Source organism: Diospyros lotus, chromosome 10 (genome assembly GCF_014633365.1).
Source record: "Diospyros lotus cultivar Yz01 chromosome 10, ASM1463336v1, whole genome shotgun sequence".
NCBI lineage: Eukaryota > Viridiplantae > Streptophyta > Magnoliopsida > Ericales > Ebenaceae > Diospyros > Diospyros lotus.
In genome coordinates, this window is record NC_068347.1 from 763,612 (window position 1) to 782,750 (window position 19,139).

At 38.5% G+C, this 19,139-nt stretch overlaps 2 protein-coding genes across 2 annotated transcripts; one reads left to right on the forward strand and one right to left on the reverse strand.

The window, feature by feature from the left end:
* LOC127811737 (ylmG homolog protein 1-1, chloroplastic) lies at positions 1–3,945 on the forward strand. The gene is made up of 2 exons (XM_052351891.1): positions 1–222; positions 3,349–3,945. The coding sequence occupies exons 1-2, from the start codon at positions 19–21 to the stop codon at positions 3,844–3,846; spliced, it is 702 nt and encodes a 233-aa protein (XP_052207851.1). The 5' UTR covers positions 1–18; the 3' UTR covers positions 3,847–3,945.
* LOC127811736 (anamorsin homolog) lies at positions 3,898–18,977 on the reverse strand. Its single transcript, XM_052351890.1, has 8 exons — positions 18,677–18,977; positions 14,172–14,319; positions 5,622–5,782; positions 5,456–5,551; positions 4,937–5,099; positions 4,716–4,849; positions 4,195–4,269; positions 3,898–4,116 (listed from the first exon to the last, which is right to left on the reverse strand). Exons 1-8 carry the CDS (start codon positions 18,677–18,679, stop codon positions 4,078–4,080), a joined length of 819 nt encoding a protein of 272 aa, XP_052207850.1. The 5' UTR covers positions 18,680–18,977; the 3' UTR covers positions 3,898–4,077.
* Positions 18,978–19,139: the final 162 nt, after the last annotated feature.

A 19,139-nucleotide genomic window follows, 5' to 3' on the forward strand; every position in this document is an offset into this window, starting at 1 on the left:
TTCCAAACTAGCTGTTTAATGCTGCGAGGAATAAGAGTGATAAGGTGCGGGTGGTTGAATCTCCACTGTGCAGTGTCTCTCAGAGAGATGGAGAAGTTAATCTCTCCAAGAAACATCAACCCATTTCCTTACATCTCTGGCTATGGCTCCCAAACAGTCAATTTGCTTTCCAAGACCTTCAACTTCAGAAAATTTCCTCAGAAGCCCTTCCAATTCTCTCTGGTATTCTCCTCCTTCGCCTGCTTTTCAATGCCCCACAACACCCCCCCCCCCCCCCCCAAAAAAAAAAAAAAAGAATCTTCTGGCATATTTTCTATTTTGTTTTTTGAAGTTCCATTGATTTCCTTGCCTGAATTGAGTAAGTTTGATGGCTATTCTGTTGCGTAGAATGTTCAATATATGTTTGAATCTCAATGAATATATCCTGAGTTATTATACCCATAATAGTAATTTGGGTAATATGTATTCTGTATTGAGTAGGGCTTGATGATTCTGTAAGAGTGTGCAATCTCCATGTTTTCATACTTTAGAGCGCGCAATTTTGGATTATCCCAATCCACAGCCTTCTAATGGTCTTAAAATTGGTGGCTTTCGGTAACTTGAAATTTTCAATTTTGAATTTTTTGGCTTCTAGATTGTTCTTGTGGATTAGCTTCATAGTGCATTGATAAATCTTAACCTCTCTTTGTTCCTGATCCAGATTTGATTTATTGGAAGCATCCTAGTGTGAGTTAACAATGAGGCAGGCAAAGTTTATGGCCTTTAAGCAGTCATCAAAATGTATATCTCCTTGAAAGCGGAATATAGGTAGGGTGTCTCCAGTGCAAGAGGTTCCTCACTTTGAAAGCGTCGGGGGAGAGTCGTTTGCATACACAGCCTTAGTCTTTCTTTGCAAAAGAGATGTTTCCATAACTCTTCCAGTCATAAGGGACCAACCTTACCGTTGTTGCCAAGTCTCACCCTCACCTAGGTTCCTTAGCAGTGACCCATTTTTTTTTTTCCTAATAATGCTTTACATGGGAAAGTGGCAGAATTTTGAGTACTTTACGTGGCAATTTGTCTCATGACTCATGGATGTATAGATGTATAGATTCTATTGATTTCTCCTACATTTGTGAACTCCCACATAATAAAGTTAATGAACACTTGCATCTGTTTTGAAGACAATGAATCTACTTGTTATCACCAAACTAGACACTTATCAAGGGACAACATAGTTTAATGCACAAAACTTAGATAGCTTCTCAGTCTGATTCCGACATGTGGCTTGTGCATATGCATTTCCTGGTGTTCTGAATATCTTCCTAGCCCTCCCAAATCCAGAGAATAAAGCTATTCTGTTTGTAAATTCATTGTCCTTATCTGTGGTACATAGAGATGGTCAAATGCGTCAGGTGCATTTGTGAGAAGCTGGTAACAACACCGAGGTTTGTAATAAGAACTCAAGCTTTTGTAACATGAAAGACAGAAAGGGGAGTAATGAGAAGGTGCTTGCTGCAATGGTACAAGCATCTAAATTGTTGTTGTAATGCTCTTTGATATTTTAGACTGAACTGGTTCCTTACTAGGTGAATCCAGGGGCTTCAAAAAATTTTATGAATGCAAGGCTGAGGATGGTGCCTTGTTAAATTAGACCTCTGTAGAGGCGGAATGAATTTCAGTTGCATTTGACATGAACTTATCACCATGGCTACGCCAACTGAGCTTACATTATTCTTTTGCTTAGACTACGTGCCTCTAGCTGAAAAATGCAACCATAATATTCTTTGGTTTTCTTCACCAAGGCTATGTCAAGTGAGTTTATATTATTCTTTTGCTTAGGTTATGTCAAGTGAGCTTATATTAGTCCCTCTGATTAGATCATTAGAAGGGTACCATTCATTCAGCTATCATCCATCACCATTTCATCTCCCCCCCCCCCCCCCTCCTCCTCATCGTCTTCTTCCCCTAAATTCTTTTCCCCCTTTCCTTGATTTTCTTCTCCTCTTCTTCTCCAACTTTCTGCAATCTTTCTTTCTTTCTGTCCCGCATGAGAAATTTGATTTAAATTTTGGATTTCATTTACCTTTTTAGTTAAACATTAGCCTATAAATAGGTGCAGGTGATATAATCAAAGCATCTTAATCCAAGATGCTTGATCTTGGCTGGTTGTTGGTTCACACCTTTAGAGCCGGGAATAGAGGGTCTTGTGAGCATCTGAAATGGGCAAGGTAAGCTAGGATAGCTGCTACCCTACAACCTCAAAATGTCCCTCCAAGAATCAAGCATGTGAAGAGGATGTGTGGCTGGAAGCTCTAGGCATTAAAACAGGGGGGCCTGGGTAGCTGCTCCCCTGTTTGGTTCTGTCAGCTTGTGTTATGGTTTTTCAGTAGCAACATATGTTTATATATATGTATAATCAGAAGAGACTGTCTCTTTGGAATGACATTGCGATTTCTTCCCTTTGCTAATCTCTCTCTCTCTCTCCAAGGGCTACTTAGTTTGGGGCATGAAAAATATCTGCTAACATGGTGGCTTAGAGGCACAAAATAGTTCCTTTTACTTCTTCCTCGTCTCTTTCCCCCGATTTCTTCTCTCCCCTCCAAGATCCTCTTCTCTTCCACTCCAACTTTCTGCAATCTTTCATGCTCTATTCTTCTCCAACTTTAACTCAATCTTTCATATGTGTGTGTGCGTGTGTCGAATTTGTTTTATCATCTGTTAGCTAGATCATTTAAAATGTGTCTGCTCTGTTTTTTTAGTGCAGTAACTGATAGGTACATTGCAATAGCATGATCTTAACAACAGAGCAAATTACCCTCCTAGGTAGTCAATAATTTTAATTTTTTCTATTTCAATATTGAGAAAACTTAAAACTCATCCTCATGTGACTTAATGTCTCCCTGATTTCTGATAACTAGAACTATAAACTTCTATTGGGGGTGAACCTTGGTAATAATAGTGAAGTTACTTTGTGACCGAGAAGTTACAGGTTCAAGTTATAAAAATAGCCTCTTCCAAAAAAAAAGTTGCACAGGGAAAAAGAAAAAAAAAATAACTTCCCCAACCCTCAAAAAGTCAAGGAGTTTTATGCTCTGAGAACACCTCAAGGGAGTTGTCAGTGTGTTATGGTGATCTTGCTTGCTTGGTGTTTTGAGATATTCTGCATGCTTGGCCTTTACCTACCAATGCTGTGATTATTCCTAAGAAATAGCAAGTATTTGCTTCAACACAAGATCACTCTTCAACCATGGACAGCAATGGCAAGTTCATTAACCCTTCATTGACCCTAATTAATCAATATTCCAATGACAATTTTATTCTACCCCTCCTTGTGCTCCATGCACTGATTGGAAACTTTTGTCTTAGGGCACCAGAAGAAGCTTCAGTTTGGGCTCAAGAAATGCACAATGTGGCACATTTTGCCTCCTACAAGTTGAGGGCCCTTCAGGTATTGAACTCTCCGGGGCAGATGCAACCATTTCAGGCGAGCCCTTCACTGCCAATGGTGCAGCCAACCTTTTAGCCATCAGTGCACAAGACATGCGACGCATAGTGCTTGTAGACTTGGACCCTTCAACAGCAAAGTTAGCCATCGGTTTTCTGGGGCCTTTTCTTTCAGCATTCGGTTTTCTGTTCATTCTAAGAATAGTGATGTCCTGGTACCCAATCCTCCCCGTTGAGAAGTTCCCATATGTGATAGCATATGCACCCACAGAACCGCTGTTAGCCCAGACGCGCAAACTGATCCCGCCAGTGGGGGGGGTGGATGTAACGCCAGTGGTCTGGTTTGGACTAATCAGTTTCCTGAATGAGATATTGGTCGGACCACAAGGCCTGCTTGTCCTCCTATCTCAACAGGTTTAGCTACAAAAGCCACAGTTAGTTTTTCACAAGGCGAAGGAGTAGAGGAAGCTATTGAACTAAGCAAAGCATTTTATTATCATTGCATCCATTACAACTATCTGTATGAAATTGTACATGGCCGGCCGGCCAGCCAACCCAGACTCTTTCATTTCTCTCACTCTCTTGACTACACTGCGACCTAAATCAGAATCTTCAACCGAATTAGCATGCCAAGGGCGTGTCCAATTCCTCTTATATATCAGCAGCAAGAAAATTTCCAGATAAAGTGACCTGTAAACCAGTTCTTGTAAGAGACAAGTCTCAAGATAGAAAGAACATATTGAATTGCCTTTTATCTGAAGAACCAACCTTCTCGCCATGTTTGAATGGGGGGAGACCCCTGTAAGGGCATGTACCGCACCGAAAGGCATCACCTAGTCCACACTGCATGCGCATCAAAAATTCAGAAAGCATTAAAATGCCATGGACGGTAGGAATGAAATAGAATGCAGAATAGCACAAGCAGGGTGGTTTGAACATTTTCATGCACCCATGAAACGAAAGAGACTCGCTTTGTGCTGAAAGGCTTATTATGCAACACCGAGTTAAAAGATCCTTGCAACTAAATACATGATTTAGCAGCTCTTCTACATAAAGATACATCAACAAACAAAACCTTATAGAAAAGCATGCACAACACACTTAACATTGATCTTCCACTTTCCACAAATCCCTCATGGCTAAGGAACGCGGCCAAAACAATTTCCTTAATAGTTCACAGATCTATCTTCAAACAATATATAAATAAAGAGAACATGATCTAGTCTAGAGATGTCCTCAGAAATAGGAATCAGTATTTGTAAGCAAGATGAAGATAGCAAAGCGCATACACTGCCACATGCGGATTGGGGATTGTTCAGCTGGTCCATAGTGGGTTCTAGCTTGACTTTCTCCTCCATCTCTGCCCGTCCACAGATGCAATTTTTGCAGGCTTTCCTCGTATTTCCAACTTCACAATCACCAACTGACATTTCCCAAAATATCATGCAAAAATTCAGAGTCTGGAACGACTACATACAAAACAATGTGACTGAGAATCTAATCGTCTTACTTGGTGGCAACTGGGGTTTCTTCAGATCCTCTTCAGTCAGGAGGCTGTCCTCATCAATCAGATCCATATCATCATCGATCTGGACACTAGGCAAGCTTTTTGTGGGCTTCCTCTGCAGAGGGAAGGACGAACCAATCTTCCAAGATGGGTTCTTGGCTTTTATCTATTGTGGAAAAAAGTCGGTAGTGCATACAAAAGATATATCAACACAATGCAAACAATTTATCACTTAAAAGCATTTACACAAATGCCTAGGAGCACTAAAATTAGGAGCTGGATGAATATGATAGAAGTCCAAAACAGAAAGTTCAAAGCCTAGAGAACATTTCACAATTATACACAGGACCTCTCCCTTTTACATAAGTGATACTGGGGGGGAACACAAAAGAGTTATCAGGCACTAAAACAGCATCCATTGCACATTAGTTTTTTTTTTTTAACAAGAGAACGGGGCAGGGGTTTACAGTGACAATTAACAAAAAGTCAAAATGATAAAAAATAAAATAAAATAAATCTCACCCCCAGGGTCTGCACAAATTCAAATCCTGAATCTGAGAAAACCTGTACATCTACGAACCCTGCCACCAGTAACTTGTGCTCAAAAGCAGAGATTATCTGCAGGAAGAGGACAGGATCAATACAACTAGGTATTCCCTTAAGAAAAATCAATAGAAAAATGTGTCACCTCTTCTCCTCCTGCAGATTCAGAACTCCTATATAGTAGGAGTATTCCACCAGGCTTCAACACACGTAAGATTTCCCCAAACAACTGATCACCAGGAAACTCAGATGACATACAGAAAAGTATGATGATATCCACAGACGATAAATCCCCAGGCAACTGGCCTGCATTAGGCATGAGCAACATTAGAAATTATATAATCAAAATGTGTAATAAGTGGATTATATCTTTTATTTTATTCTTGTTCGTGACAATTATCCTAGGTCAAAACCAAATACAGATAACAAACAGGGGTGTAGGCTTCATATATAAACTGAAAATTACAAAAGAGAACCATTCCAATTTTCTACACTAGTGCCAATAAAAACACTAGAAACAGTAGGAACTTTGATACAAGTAACAGAAACAACCCATCAAGTCTCAATCCCACTAAGCGGGATTGACTATATGGACTCTAGCTCGCCAATTATCTATATCCACAATCATACATTAGTTTCCATGATGTGCAACAGTTCATCACCAATTTTTCTTTAGTCCTCTCTACCTCTTTTGCTGTAAACTTCTTTTGTTTCTCATCCACTCTCCTCAAAAGGAGGCACCTTAGATGTTAATCGCCTTAAGGGTGTGTTTGATAGCATTTAGCTCGAAAGAAAAGCATTTTCCAACCTGCATGGAAAACAAAAACCATCTCCCCCCTAGATGGAATTTTTCATGAAAAAGAAGCAAAAACATGCTTTAATAGTTGTACCATGGAATTCAATTCCATAGAAAATGTAGTGTGTCAAACACTAAAAATGGAATTCAATTCCTTGGATGTGACATTTTTTATGTTATCAAACACACCCTAAATGTATCTCTCACTTATCTTCAATAGGTGTCACTCTAGCCTTATTACATATAACATTATTTCCATTGTCTTATCTTTTAAGAATGCACATCTACCATGATACCTGTTGAGAGAGTTTGGATTGAATAGAAATTCTCTCTTATTTATTCCATGAATATGAAACCCTATATATACAAGAAGTATGCTAATAAATCTCCTAAAAACTAGGAGGGGATAACAACCTAATAAGTAGGAACAATAATCATCTAAAATTTACAAATTTATACAAAATATGAAAACTTAAACTTGATTTATCTTCTTAGACTTCATGCTTCCTTATCTTCTCATCATTTAACCGCCACTCCTTATCTTCTAAATGATAAGGTTCTTTATCCGTAACACTCCCCCTCAAGATTGAGAATGGATGTCATCCATCCATTCCAAGCTTGCTAGTCAACTTTTGATGCACAACTGTAGGCAACCTTTTAGTGAGAATATCTGCAAGTTGTTCACAAAATGATATATATGAAGTACATATTAGACCACTATCCAATTTTTCCTTAATAAAGTGTCGGTCCACCTCAACATGCTTGGTTCTATCATGTTGTACCGGATTGTGAGCAATACTGATTGCTGATTTGTTATCACAATATAGTCTCATAGGTTCCACCAAAGTGATCTTCAAATCATCTAACAAGATTTTTAACCAAAGTAACTCACATACCCCTAACGCCATGGATCTGAACTCTGCCTTTGCACTTGATCGGGCCACCACATTTTATTTTTTGCTTCTCCAAGTTACAAGATTACCCCCTAGAAAGGTACAATAGCCGAAGGTAGATCTTCTATCCACCACTGACCCTGCATAATCTACATTAGTATAGGCTTCAAGTATCATACTTTGTCCCCTTTTGAACATAATGCCTTTCCCTGGTGTCTCTTTCAAGTAATGAAGTATTCTAAAAACTGCTCTAAGGTGAGTTTCTTTCGGACAATGCATAAATTGACTGACCACCCCCACTGCATATGCAATATCTGGCCGAGTGTGAGCTAGATAAATTAGTTTCCCTACTAACCTTTGGTAAGATTCTTTATTCACCTCTTTATCTTCTGGAACCTCCCCCAATTTGTGGTTAAATTCAATTAGAGTAGTAGCAGCCTTGCAACCTAGCAGCTTGGTTTCTTTTAGTAAGTCTACAATATACTTTTGTTGAGAAATAAAGATGCCTTCTTTTGAGTGTGCAACTTCTATGCCCAAGAAGTAGTTCAACCTCCCCAAGTCTTTAATTTCAAACTCTTTAATTAGACATTCCTTTAATCTAGTCATACCTTCTTCATCCTTTCCGATCACAACAATATCATCCACATATACTAATAGGACTATTACTCCCCCTGTGGCCAAGTGATGGATGAAGAGGGTATGGTCTCCTTGACTTTGTTTATACCCTAAGGTAAGCATCACATGGATAAACCTGCCAAACCAGGCCCTAGGAGACTGTTTAAGGCCATACAATGCTTTTTTTAGCTTGCACACTATCTGCCCGCGAGTATCTGTACTATAGCCCGATGGTAAGTCCATGTAAACTTCCTCCTCTAGGTCTCCATGCAAGAAGGCATTTTTTATATCATATTGCATCAATGGCCAGCCTAGGTTAGCAGCTAGAGATAGAAGAACTCTCACTGTATTTAGCTTTGCAACTGGGGCAAAGGTGTCTAGATAGTCAATGCCATATACTTGAGTGTATCCCTTTGCTACTAGCCTTGCCTTATACCAATCTAGGTTCTCATCGGATTTGTATTTGATTGTATACACCCATTTGCATCCTACCGGTTGTTTTCCTTTGGGTAATTGAACGAGTTCCCAAGTGTTGTTTTTTTTCAAGGGCTACTATCTCGACTTCCATGGCAATCCTCCAATTCTCATCCCTTATTGCTTCAGAAAAATGGTGAGAAATTGGAATGGTATGTAGGCTGGTTAGGAAGGTTTTGTGTTGGGTAGATAGTTTAGAGTAGGATAGGACCGGGTGTAAAGGATGCTGAGTGCAGGTCCTGGTGCCTTTTCTGAGGGCTATAGGCCATTCCAGATCACTGGGGTAAAAAGTAGGAGCATTTTGAGGTGTATGATGTTCAGTTATAGATGCAATGGAGTCAATAGGATTATTACCTGCTGGTGTCACAAGAGAGTTGCTGGTGTCAATGTTGTTAACAGGTTCAGAGGAGGAAGTAGATTCTTGGATTTGCACTAGGCTAGTAGCCAACTTCTGCCGCCTTGAGTAGACCTGTAGGGGAGGAGTACTTGGTGAGATTTCCTTTAGAGCCTTGTCTGGTGTATCTTCTGTAGTAACCGAATCTGGTGAGGAGGTAGTTTGAGGTGAGGGATCTAGATCAGGTAGAGACATAACTGGATTTCCCTCAGCAGCTTTTGTACTGTCATGAGAGTGATCAAAATAGGGAGAATTTTCCACAAAAGTAACATCAGTCGAGACAAAGAATCTTTTGGAAGGAGGGTGGTAACAGTTATAGCCCTTTTGGCTAGAGGAATATCCAATAAAAATGTATTTTAGAGCGTGGGGATCTAATTTGCCTCTATTAGGGTTGTGAACATGTACAAATGATACACACCCAAATATTTTTGGTTTCTAGCAGCTAGATATATGTAAATCAGAAAAATGACTGCTTAAGAGTTGAAGAAGGCAATAGGATTCAAGAGTTTGAGATAGCAGTCTATTAATAAGGGTAGTGGTTGTTAGGGCAGCCTCTCCTCAATAATTTTTTGGAATATTATGGTAGAAAAGTAGTGTCCTAGTCACAGCTAATAGATGCCCATTTTTCCTCTCAGCCACCCCATTTTGTTGGGGTGTGTGTGGACAAGATGATTCATGAATAATTCCTTTTTGTTGGAAAAAATGTGCGAGGGATTGATTGAATTTTTTTTTAGCATTATCAGTCCTTAACCTCTTGATTGGCACTCCAAATTGAGTACTAATCATGTTATAGAAGTTAGGAAAAATAGTGCTTACTTCAGATTTGTTTTTCATAAGAAACAACCACATTACCCTAGTGCAATCATCCACAAATATTATGATCCACCTTACCCCAAAAAGATTGGGAACAATTGCAGGGCCCCAAACATCACCATGGAGAAGAGAGAATGGACTAGAGGTTCTTTTATTGGATGAAGGGTAAGACACCCTTTTATGTTTAGCAAATTCACAAATAGGGCAATGAAAGTCTTGAATATCACAACTCCTAAACAAAGCTGGAAACATAACTCTAAGAGTAGAAAATGAAAGATGATCAAGACGATGGTGATGTAACCAAATCTGGTCCTTATTAGATTGCACCAAACACGTCAAAGTAGTATAGGCCAGCCCTAGCTTTAGCAAGCCCAATCCTCTTCTTCAACCCCTGTTCCTGAATTTCACAGCAAGTAGAAGAAAAATTAACACTGCAATTGTTATCTAGGTTAAGCTTTTGAATGGAGATGAGGTTGGTGAAGAGTTTAGGGACATGGAGAACATCTTTGAGAGTTAGATTGTTATTAAGGATAATATTTCCTTGGCCAGCAACAGTGGTCAAAGAGCCATCTGTCAGTGTTATCTTTTTTGAGCTTGAACAAGGACTATAGGTAGTGAAATAATGGGATAAAGGGGTCATGTGATATGTTGTCCCGGAATCAAGAATCCAAGAATTAGATTGGGTTATTTCCAAAGCATGTGGGGTAAGAGAATGAGAGGACATACCTGTAAGTGTAAGAGAACAAGTACCTTTTTCTTTCTTTTCAAGAGAGAGTAGAAAGTTTCTTAGCTTTTCAATTTCTGCCCGGTTGAAGTCCAAGCCATCTACCTGCTCCTTTTGTTCCCCTTGCTTGTGCTCTGTCTACTGCTGTTGACTACTGGCTATATAGGCTTGATTTTGGACCCCAAGCTGTCCTCCTTTAGATGGTTTTCCATGTAGCTTTCAACATCTCTCTATGGTATGCCTTGGTTTCTTGCAAAAGGACACCATAGAGAGTCTCGAGAATCTCTATCGCTGGAAGTTTTATCTCCAGCAGACTTCCTTTCCTCCTTAGGACCCCAGTTAGGACCTCTCAACGCTATTAATGCTGACTTTTCTATAGGAGCAATGTCTAGCATTACTCCTCTTCTCCCTTCTTCAGCCCGGATTAGAGAGATTACCTCATTTAGGAAAGGTATATCCTCTTTACCAAGTATTTGAACCCTGATTGCATCAAACTCCATATTTAAACCTGCCAAGAAGTCATAGGTTCTCTCCTTTTCCACAAATCTTTTATGTAAGGCTGCATCTTCACTACATTTCATCTTAAGACATTGATAATGATCTAATTCTTGCCATAGAGTTTGCAACGTATTAAAGTACTCAGTAACAGATCTTACCCCTTGTTTGGTTGTTGCAATCTTAGTTCAAACTTCATATATCTGTGCTGCATCCTTCACTTTAGAATATGTGAGGCTGATAGCCTCCCAAATATCCTTAGCGGTTGTTAGAAACATCACCGTATCACTTATCTCAGGCATCATCGAATTCCAAAGCCAAGACATAACTAAAGAGTCCTCCTCATCCCATGCAGCAAACATGGGATCTCCTTCTTTAGGGCCAGTCCCTAAGAGATGACTTATCTTACCTTTACCTTTGAGTAAGGTCCGGATAAAATGGGACCATTTTAGGTAGTTTCTCCCATTCAACCGGTAGGCCACTTGGAGATTTTGTAGTTCTCCTCCATTACTTGAGTCGCTAGATCCAGTGAATGAAGCTTCTAACGGACTGTTTGTTTCAACCGCTTCTGATGTAGGATTGGTGTTGGAGATGGTAGACATCTTAGGAAAAACTCAGACTTACTTATCGGATGATGAACCAAACGAATAAAGGGAAAAACGATGAGAGAATATCGGGTGAAAAAGAAAGTCGTAACTGACTTTGATCACTTCAAGAAACGGAACAAGAAAAACCAAGTCGGAATGGTACTAAACAGGAAAAATCGGCAATGAAGGCCTAAACAGAATTCCCTAGATACCAGGCTCTGATACCATGTTGAGAGAGTTTGGATTGAATAGAAATTCTCTCTTATTTATTTCATGAGTATGAAACCCTATATATACAAGAAGTATGCTAATAAATCTCCTAAAAACTAGGAGAGGATAACAACCTAATAAGTAGGAATAATAATCATCTATAATTTGCAGATTTATACAAAATATGAAAACTTAAACTTGATTTATCTTCTTAGATTTCATGCTTCCTTATCTTCTCATCATTTAACCGTCACTCCTTATCTTCTAAATGATAAGGTTCTTTATCCGTAACAATACCTTCTCAATTACACTTACATTTTCAACAATGATAATCTGATAATCATTTGATAAAATGTCTCTTTTTAACTTTAAAGAAATTTACGATCACATAAAACACTGAAAGCATTTCTCCATTTTAACCACTTTTTCTTAATTCTTAAGACATACATAATAACCTTCCTGTCATCTTGAATAATTAATCAAGATCTTTGAATTGATTTTCCTTGTAATCAATTAGTCTCCGGTCTCACTATAGTGTCATCCTTGCTTCTATTTTAACTGAATTTTACCTTCCCCATTCTCTTCCCACCGTTTTAAACCCACTAAACTTCCTTTTGTCTCCCACTAAACCCCATTTCCCTTCTCAATTAAACCTCCTCCTCTCTCTCTCTCTCTCTCTCTCTCTCTCTCTCTCTGCAATCTGCGTCACTGGCTGGCTCACTGCGTGTTCTTCACTTCTTCAGTTCACTTCCTTCTTGCTCCTTCTCACTTCACTTCTCAGCGCCTCACTCTCTCTCTCTTGCTTGCTATCAGAGTTCAGGCTTTAGTCTAACTGTCTGTCTAAGTCTTCACAGTGTGATTTGCAACCTCGCTTCAACTTCAATCTTCAGATTTCGCCGCTTCGGCAAACTGCAACATCTGTTCAGTAACTTTGATTTCTTTTTACTTTAACTTTTGTTTTTGAGTGTGTAACATATGTTATTCATTGAAATGATTTATTAGATAAACTTAATTATGAAAATTTAATCAACAAATTTGCATCTCAAAAGGCAAGAAAATTTGATTTTACATAAAGCTGAACATAGTTAACACATGTTTGTCAAATGAAAATTTGCTCATTATTGGTGAACTTTAAGTTATCACATTTTGTAGTTGATTAAACTTCATTTTTTTTTTTATTTAATGAAATGATAAAATTTTCTCGTAAAAATATATATTATTTATTTTTTTATAAATAAAAAAATTAATACTCTTGAAAAGGCCTCGAAATTTTTTTTCACCTAGAGCCCCCAAATTAGTTGAGCCGGCTCTGTCCACAACAATGCCCTCAAGATTTGCATAAACAAACTAAAGAGGGAGAAAACCACCATGAATTACCTAGAACATTTGTGAAAACCAATTTGCCACCTTAAACACAAGGTGCAAAGTGTTTAATATGACACCAACAGCTGCATGCATCAAAAGCTCACTCCACTAATAGTAATAGTGCAAAGAGATATGGAAAGTACATGTGTTGCCTATTATAATTGGAAGCACTGGCAACCTTGTAATCCTCACAAGAAATCGATCAAACACCCCTTACAATCACTCACAACTCACCAGCCAACACACCACAACACAAAATATAATAGAGAACAGAAATTAATCAAGAACAAAAAAATAAATGAAACACGCAAACCACATGAGGGGATAGAATTTTATCTTGGTTTATGCCACGTGAATGGCACTACATTTAGCCTTGAAACCACCACTGAACAACCTTCTTTATTGATGGATAACAGTACAAGACTTTTCCTCTTTCTCTCTCCCACAATACAAGCTTTCCCAAGAATGAACAAAACTATTCTAACTCACAGCTTTCTTACTCTCTTGGCTCTCATGAAAACAAAAAGAAAATATGCGATAGATTGACCCTCATCCCCCTTTGCCCTATTTATAGAAAATAGGGTGATATTTCCTAGAGCCAGTTATGACATTACCGGATTTGCTCTCCACTAATAACTAATATTACAAGGGTGCCACCCCCTATCATCTACCCCATAACCGCATACAAAACATTTCACGTAATCCTATCACTAACTCGAGACAATCTTCAACATTGCCCTTAATTTTGAATTTCAAAATCAGCCCACACACCAACAAATGGTAGCCATTTTGCAGTAATAATTTCTGGCCAAACTTTCAGCTCAACCATCAAAATAGTAACTAGGAAATACAACAGCTTTCTTCTTTATATACTTCGATTTGTTTGTTTTTTCTCTGCATTCAAGAAAAAAAAAAAAAAAAGAAACTTGGGGGAAGGGGGGACCTTGTACATGCTACCCAAGTATTAAGCAGAAAAAGTGAAATATTGAAGATGAACAAAGAAAGAGAGCAGGGGAAGGGGACAGAAAAGCTACCCTACTGGAATCAACTGTTGCCTAAATGTTCCTACCCAACACACATACTCCCATGATATAGTCAGATATGCATCTACTTGCTAGGGTTGGAACAACAAGAATTACTATCCATGTCTAAACTCATTGGCAAACACAAAAGCCCATAATCTATAGCAAGGGAAGAAAAGCATACAAGAAATTAATCAACACATACTTCATAATACATGTAAAAACATTGGTGACAGAAAATTAAATTAAAAAAAAAACACACACGCACGCGCACACACAAATCATACAGCAAGGTAGAAAAACATACTCAGTAATGAAGCTTGAGTGATGATCAGAGGATCAATATCCTCCACTCCTCCGTCCATGATATGCTTGATGGCAGTTAAAACAGCACTAATAGGCAGAACTGCCAGATCAGTAAGAGCCAACACGCTGTCCTGCTTCATTTTAGAGTCCTACAAATGTTTTAACAGAGTGATTAGTAGCATATTAACCATGCACAATAACTAATCAAATCAAGACATCTAATATATAATATTTAACGTTGAAAATCATCCCAATGCCTACATAAATTTTAAAAGCCTCAATCATCTTTACAACTTGTTACTTAACAAGAAAAAATTTCCAATTGAAAATGCATGCTTTGTAGGGCCTTTGTATGTTCTCTAAATATCTAATAGAATGCAATATGAGCTCATGCATTCCAATCAAGAAAAAGAGCCAGTCATACCATAGAGGTGCAGACGGGCCAGATACTAACACACGGTATATAGTCTTAGATATATCTCCAACTTGACAAACAAATCGTCGTTTTGCAACTTCTCCACATCTGGAAACTTCAAGGCCGCATTTGGTTTTGTTGTTACCACTTTAAAGGTTTTTTTATTCAATTTTGGAAGATAAAAACAAAAATAGTGTCCAGTGCATTTTTGGAAAATCTTATGTGAAAGTTCTAATCAGCAATGAAAACAAGGAGTACATGTCTAATGTTCCATATTCTGGCACAGTAGGTAGTATCATGTATGCCTTGTGTACCAATCCAGACATTTCACGTGGGGCACTCCAAATACTTAATCTAGGGAAAACTCATTGGCAAGCAGTTAAGTAGATCCTGCAATACTTGTGGGGCACTCCAGATACTTGTTTGGAATTCAGAGATAGTGATTATACTACAGGTTATGTGGATTGATACTGTGGTGCAGCTCTTGATAAAAGAATCTCTCTCATAAGGTATGCGTTTATCCTTGGTAGAAGTGTGGCTAGTTGAAAATCTACATTTTGGAAAACAATTGCAGTCAATAAAATATAGAGGTAGAGTATATGCCAATTACGATGCAATTAAGGACGCCATATAGTCGAAAGGTTTGTATAGTGAATTTAGCTTGGATAGTCAGGTCACTACAATGTTTTTGTAACAGTCAAAGTACTATACATTTGACTAAGCATCAAATATATCATGAAAGATAAAGCACATTGATATCGAGTTCCATTTTATTAGAGAGATACAAAAGATAGTCCAACAAATTTGTTGGTCAGGTATCTCAGTTCAGGCAAATTCAAGCATTGCTTGATTTGATTGGTATATGTATCACTTTAGCAATGCCCTCTTTAGGAAATATTGGAGAAGGTGAATATTTTGTTTATTTCACTATATTTACAGAATTAAATTCAAGGTGGAGAATTGTTAAGGTTGCATTCAATTCAAATTTGAATAACCCAATCTAAATTATGACAAAGATTGGATTTCTATGCCCAATTTAAACTCAGTGAGTTCTAGATTTCTGACTGCCCCCTTTCTCTACGAATAACCACTCATATCTGATTATTCAATATACAACGCACAGTGTGGTAAACCTTGGAAAGATTGTGAGTTTGATTGTATTGGAGTTTTGAAACTTTTGTAAACCATTATTCATATAGTGATTTTTTGTTTCTCCTTTATCCGTGCAGGCCAGCACATTGTTGAACCACATTAATTCTGAGTCTCTAATTTTGATCCTACATGGATGTGATAGAATTATTTCTGCTCTGATTTATCCCTAACAATTCTTGAACTTGGTCTTGTAGCCACAAACAATTCAATGATAACAAGTCGTTATTTCTCTACAATCTTGGGCTAATATGGTTGAGTCTCATCCTTTTCATATGAACTCTATTTGACTGGGTGTTCTTACCAGAGTTATTAGACCTACTTGATCGCAATTCGAAAGGGGGACAACATGACCAGAAATGGGTATATAGACCATCATATGGTGCAGTCATTTGTTCACTGGACCTTTATGACCTAAGTGACAAACAGAAAGAGAACTTCCCTTATAGAAGGTGTGGAGAAATGTCGTTCTATGTCTCCTTTGTCTAGATTATTTCTCTAAGCTCAAGCCTCACTTTCCATAATCTATGGAAGCAAAGATCACATGATGGTTAACTGGAATTTCCTTTGCAAGAAGAATGGAGAGCCAATGGAGTGTATATCATTACATATATAATGGTTTGGGATGTTTGAAGCCTTTTTCTTTCCTTTGTTCAATGTTCGATGGATGAAGTCAAAGTCAGGGATGGGATATTTGTTAGCTTGCACCTCAACGTGCCCAAAGAGGAGACAACTCCAACCCTAGAAGATTTTGCCTTGTGCATTATGTGGCATTTGGAGTTTTAAGGACAGATATTTGAGAGCATTAGAAGGTTTTGAGTCATAAAATTGTAGTGCTGTAAATGAGACCGTTCTCCTTCCCCTTTCTTTCGTGGCTGAGGATGAATTCTCATTTTTATGCCCAATGCATCTTGGGCCTTTGCGGGTAATCTCTTTCAAGACCTTGCGAGTTGGTTCCTTTGTACACAACATGCCCATTTTTTCATGTTATTAACTTATTTTTGTTTTAGGAATGTAATATTTTTCCTCTTTTTTTTTTTATATAAAGTGGGGAACTCGAGGGGCCGCTAATCATAGATAGCCTTTGGCCTAAACCAACCCACCCTCTCTAAAACCCACAGTTTTCCCTGATCCAGCCTAGGTGTATGGAGAGGTTCACCATGAGCCAAAGCCCTAGGCCTGGCCCCTAGAATAGACACAAGCGATTGTATAGTCCCGAATGGAATCAAACCTTGCAGTGTCCCAAACTCCCAAACACGTGCGGCAAACCGTCTATGCTACCCCTAGGGGTTAAATATTTTTTTCTCATTGGGAGGGTAGAGAATGGAAAGTAATAGAAAATGTTTCTCCTTATTTGGGGAAGTAATGGAAAGGGATGGAATTAAAGGATATTAAACAACAAACAACCATTAGACCCTTTCAATGAAAATATAGTAATTAAGTTAAGGGTGATATTGAACTTCTAAAAAGTTACTAAGATTAATGTCGTGAACACAAAATTAAGTTTTCCATCCATTCTCCCCCAACTTGAGGATAACACAAAATAGGGCTTTGGATGGAAATGGATGGAAAAGTGTTTCCATCCAATTTTGTTCCATTCCATTACTATTGTCTCGCCCAGAAGGATGGAAAAGTGTTTCCATCCAATTTTGTTCCATTCCATTACTAATGTCTCGCCCAGAAGAGGTAAACATTCTTCCATCCATTCCAATCCTTCTCCTCTCCTAAATACACTATCAATCCTTAATGTGCTAAATGAGACAACGGAATTTAGTTCGTGGGGCATTTAACAGAATTCCCTTGGCAGGTGCTATCACAATACCAACTTTGCTAGTAGACAAAATAAAAATCCCTGGTTAAATATTTAAAAATAGGACTTCAGAATAGAATTTAGCAATTACATCATTGTTAGAATTTGTATTAGTATAGCTGTTAATTTCTGTAAAGGGCAGATTTGTCTGTTAGGAAATGTTTTTATTCTTATGTTTTATGTGTTTAGAATATAACAGAAATATCTCTTAGGTTATTTCCGATTAAGCCTTGTATTTCCTTTATTGCATTTCAGTCCTTAAAGTTGTAACCGCCTCTATCTTTTATAAATAGTGGCGGATAGGTTCTGTTGAGGGGATGAGAGAATCCTTCTATTGTATTCGCACATAGGAGTTGGCGAATTGAGAGAGAGCTAGCGCTCGGTCCTTGTTTTCGTTGGGAGAGGCTATTGATTATTAGCCTAAGTGTGTGCGAGGAAGAGATCAGAGAGGAAGAGCTGTATTCTTGTTTCTTTGATAGTGGATTATGTCGGCATCATCTGGCAGTCTGGATGTAGGGCAACTTCTTGCCCGAACCAGGATAAGTCTTCTTGTTCTTTACTGTTGTTGCTTGTTATTCTGATCTGTTTTACATTTCTTTTGTTTCTATCTCTATCGAGTAAGTGTTTGGGTGTGAGAGAGTGTTTAATTGTGTGAGGAATCAGATCCAAGACTCAACAATCATGTTTTTAATTGAATCAGGCAAATCAAACTACCACATCCCTATAGCATTTTAGGATGGCATTTATATATACATTGTTTTTTCCTGTATAATGTTTACTTGAAGAATGATATAAATTGGACAAAATTCTAAAGCCCAAGCCTCCCAAAACTTTTCTCGACAATTAAAAAAGTCGATCCCCCGTAAATGCAAAGCAGGGGGAAAAAGAAAACAGAAGAAAGAACATAAAAGAAAGGGGAAAAAGGAAGGAAATGGAACAAAACATAAGCTGGGAATTTGTAGGTTTTCTGATATCTTCAACCAATTCATTGTGGAAATACATCCTAAATGCCGAAAACGATTTTTATTACACAAAGCAAAAATCGATTCCAGAGAAAAAAGAGAGGAATACGTTCAATCAATAGTATGAGAAATCGTTTAACCCTCGAGACAGTTAGGAAATTCGAACTCACCATAACAATGAAGATGGATGAACCAACGAAACCCTAGCGGTGAGCGACACTTGCCGAGATCCCAACTCTCTTCTCTCTCTTCTCTCTCCCTCTCTTTCTCTCTCTAGCTTTCTTCTATGTGCGGAAACCGCGGGCTTGGAATTAAATTAAAAGGAGTCGGTGGGGTGAGATTGCCTGTGAAGGCAGCGCATGGGGGGAAAGGAACGGAGTGATGACGTGGCGATCGCCCGTTGGCTCTGCGTCGGCGGTGGTCAACGTGGCGGGGTTGAGTGGTTCTTCGAGGCGGCCAGAGGAAACGACGTCGAACGAGGGCCCCCAGTCCACCATTCTTTCTCCTTGGAAAGGAGGATGCTTTATGAGAGCTCTACGGTTACTGGAATGTCTTCTAAATTACCAAACCACCATTCCTCCGCTGGGTAGAAAAGAGTACTTTCCCAAATATTGGTTCGAAATCAAGGGATAT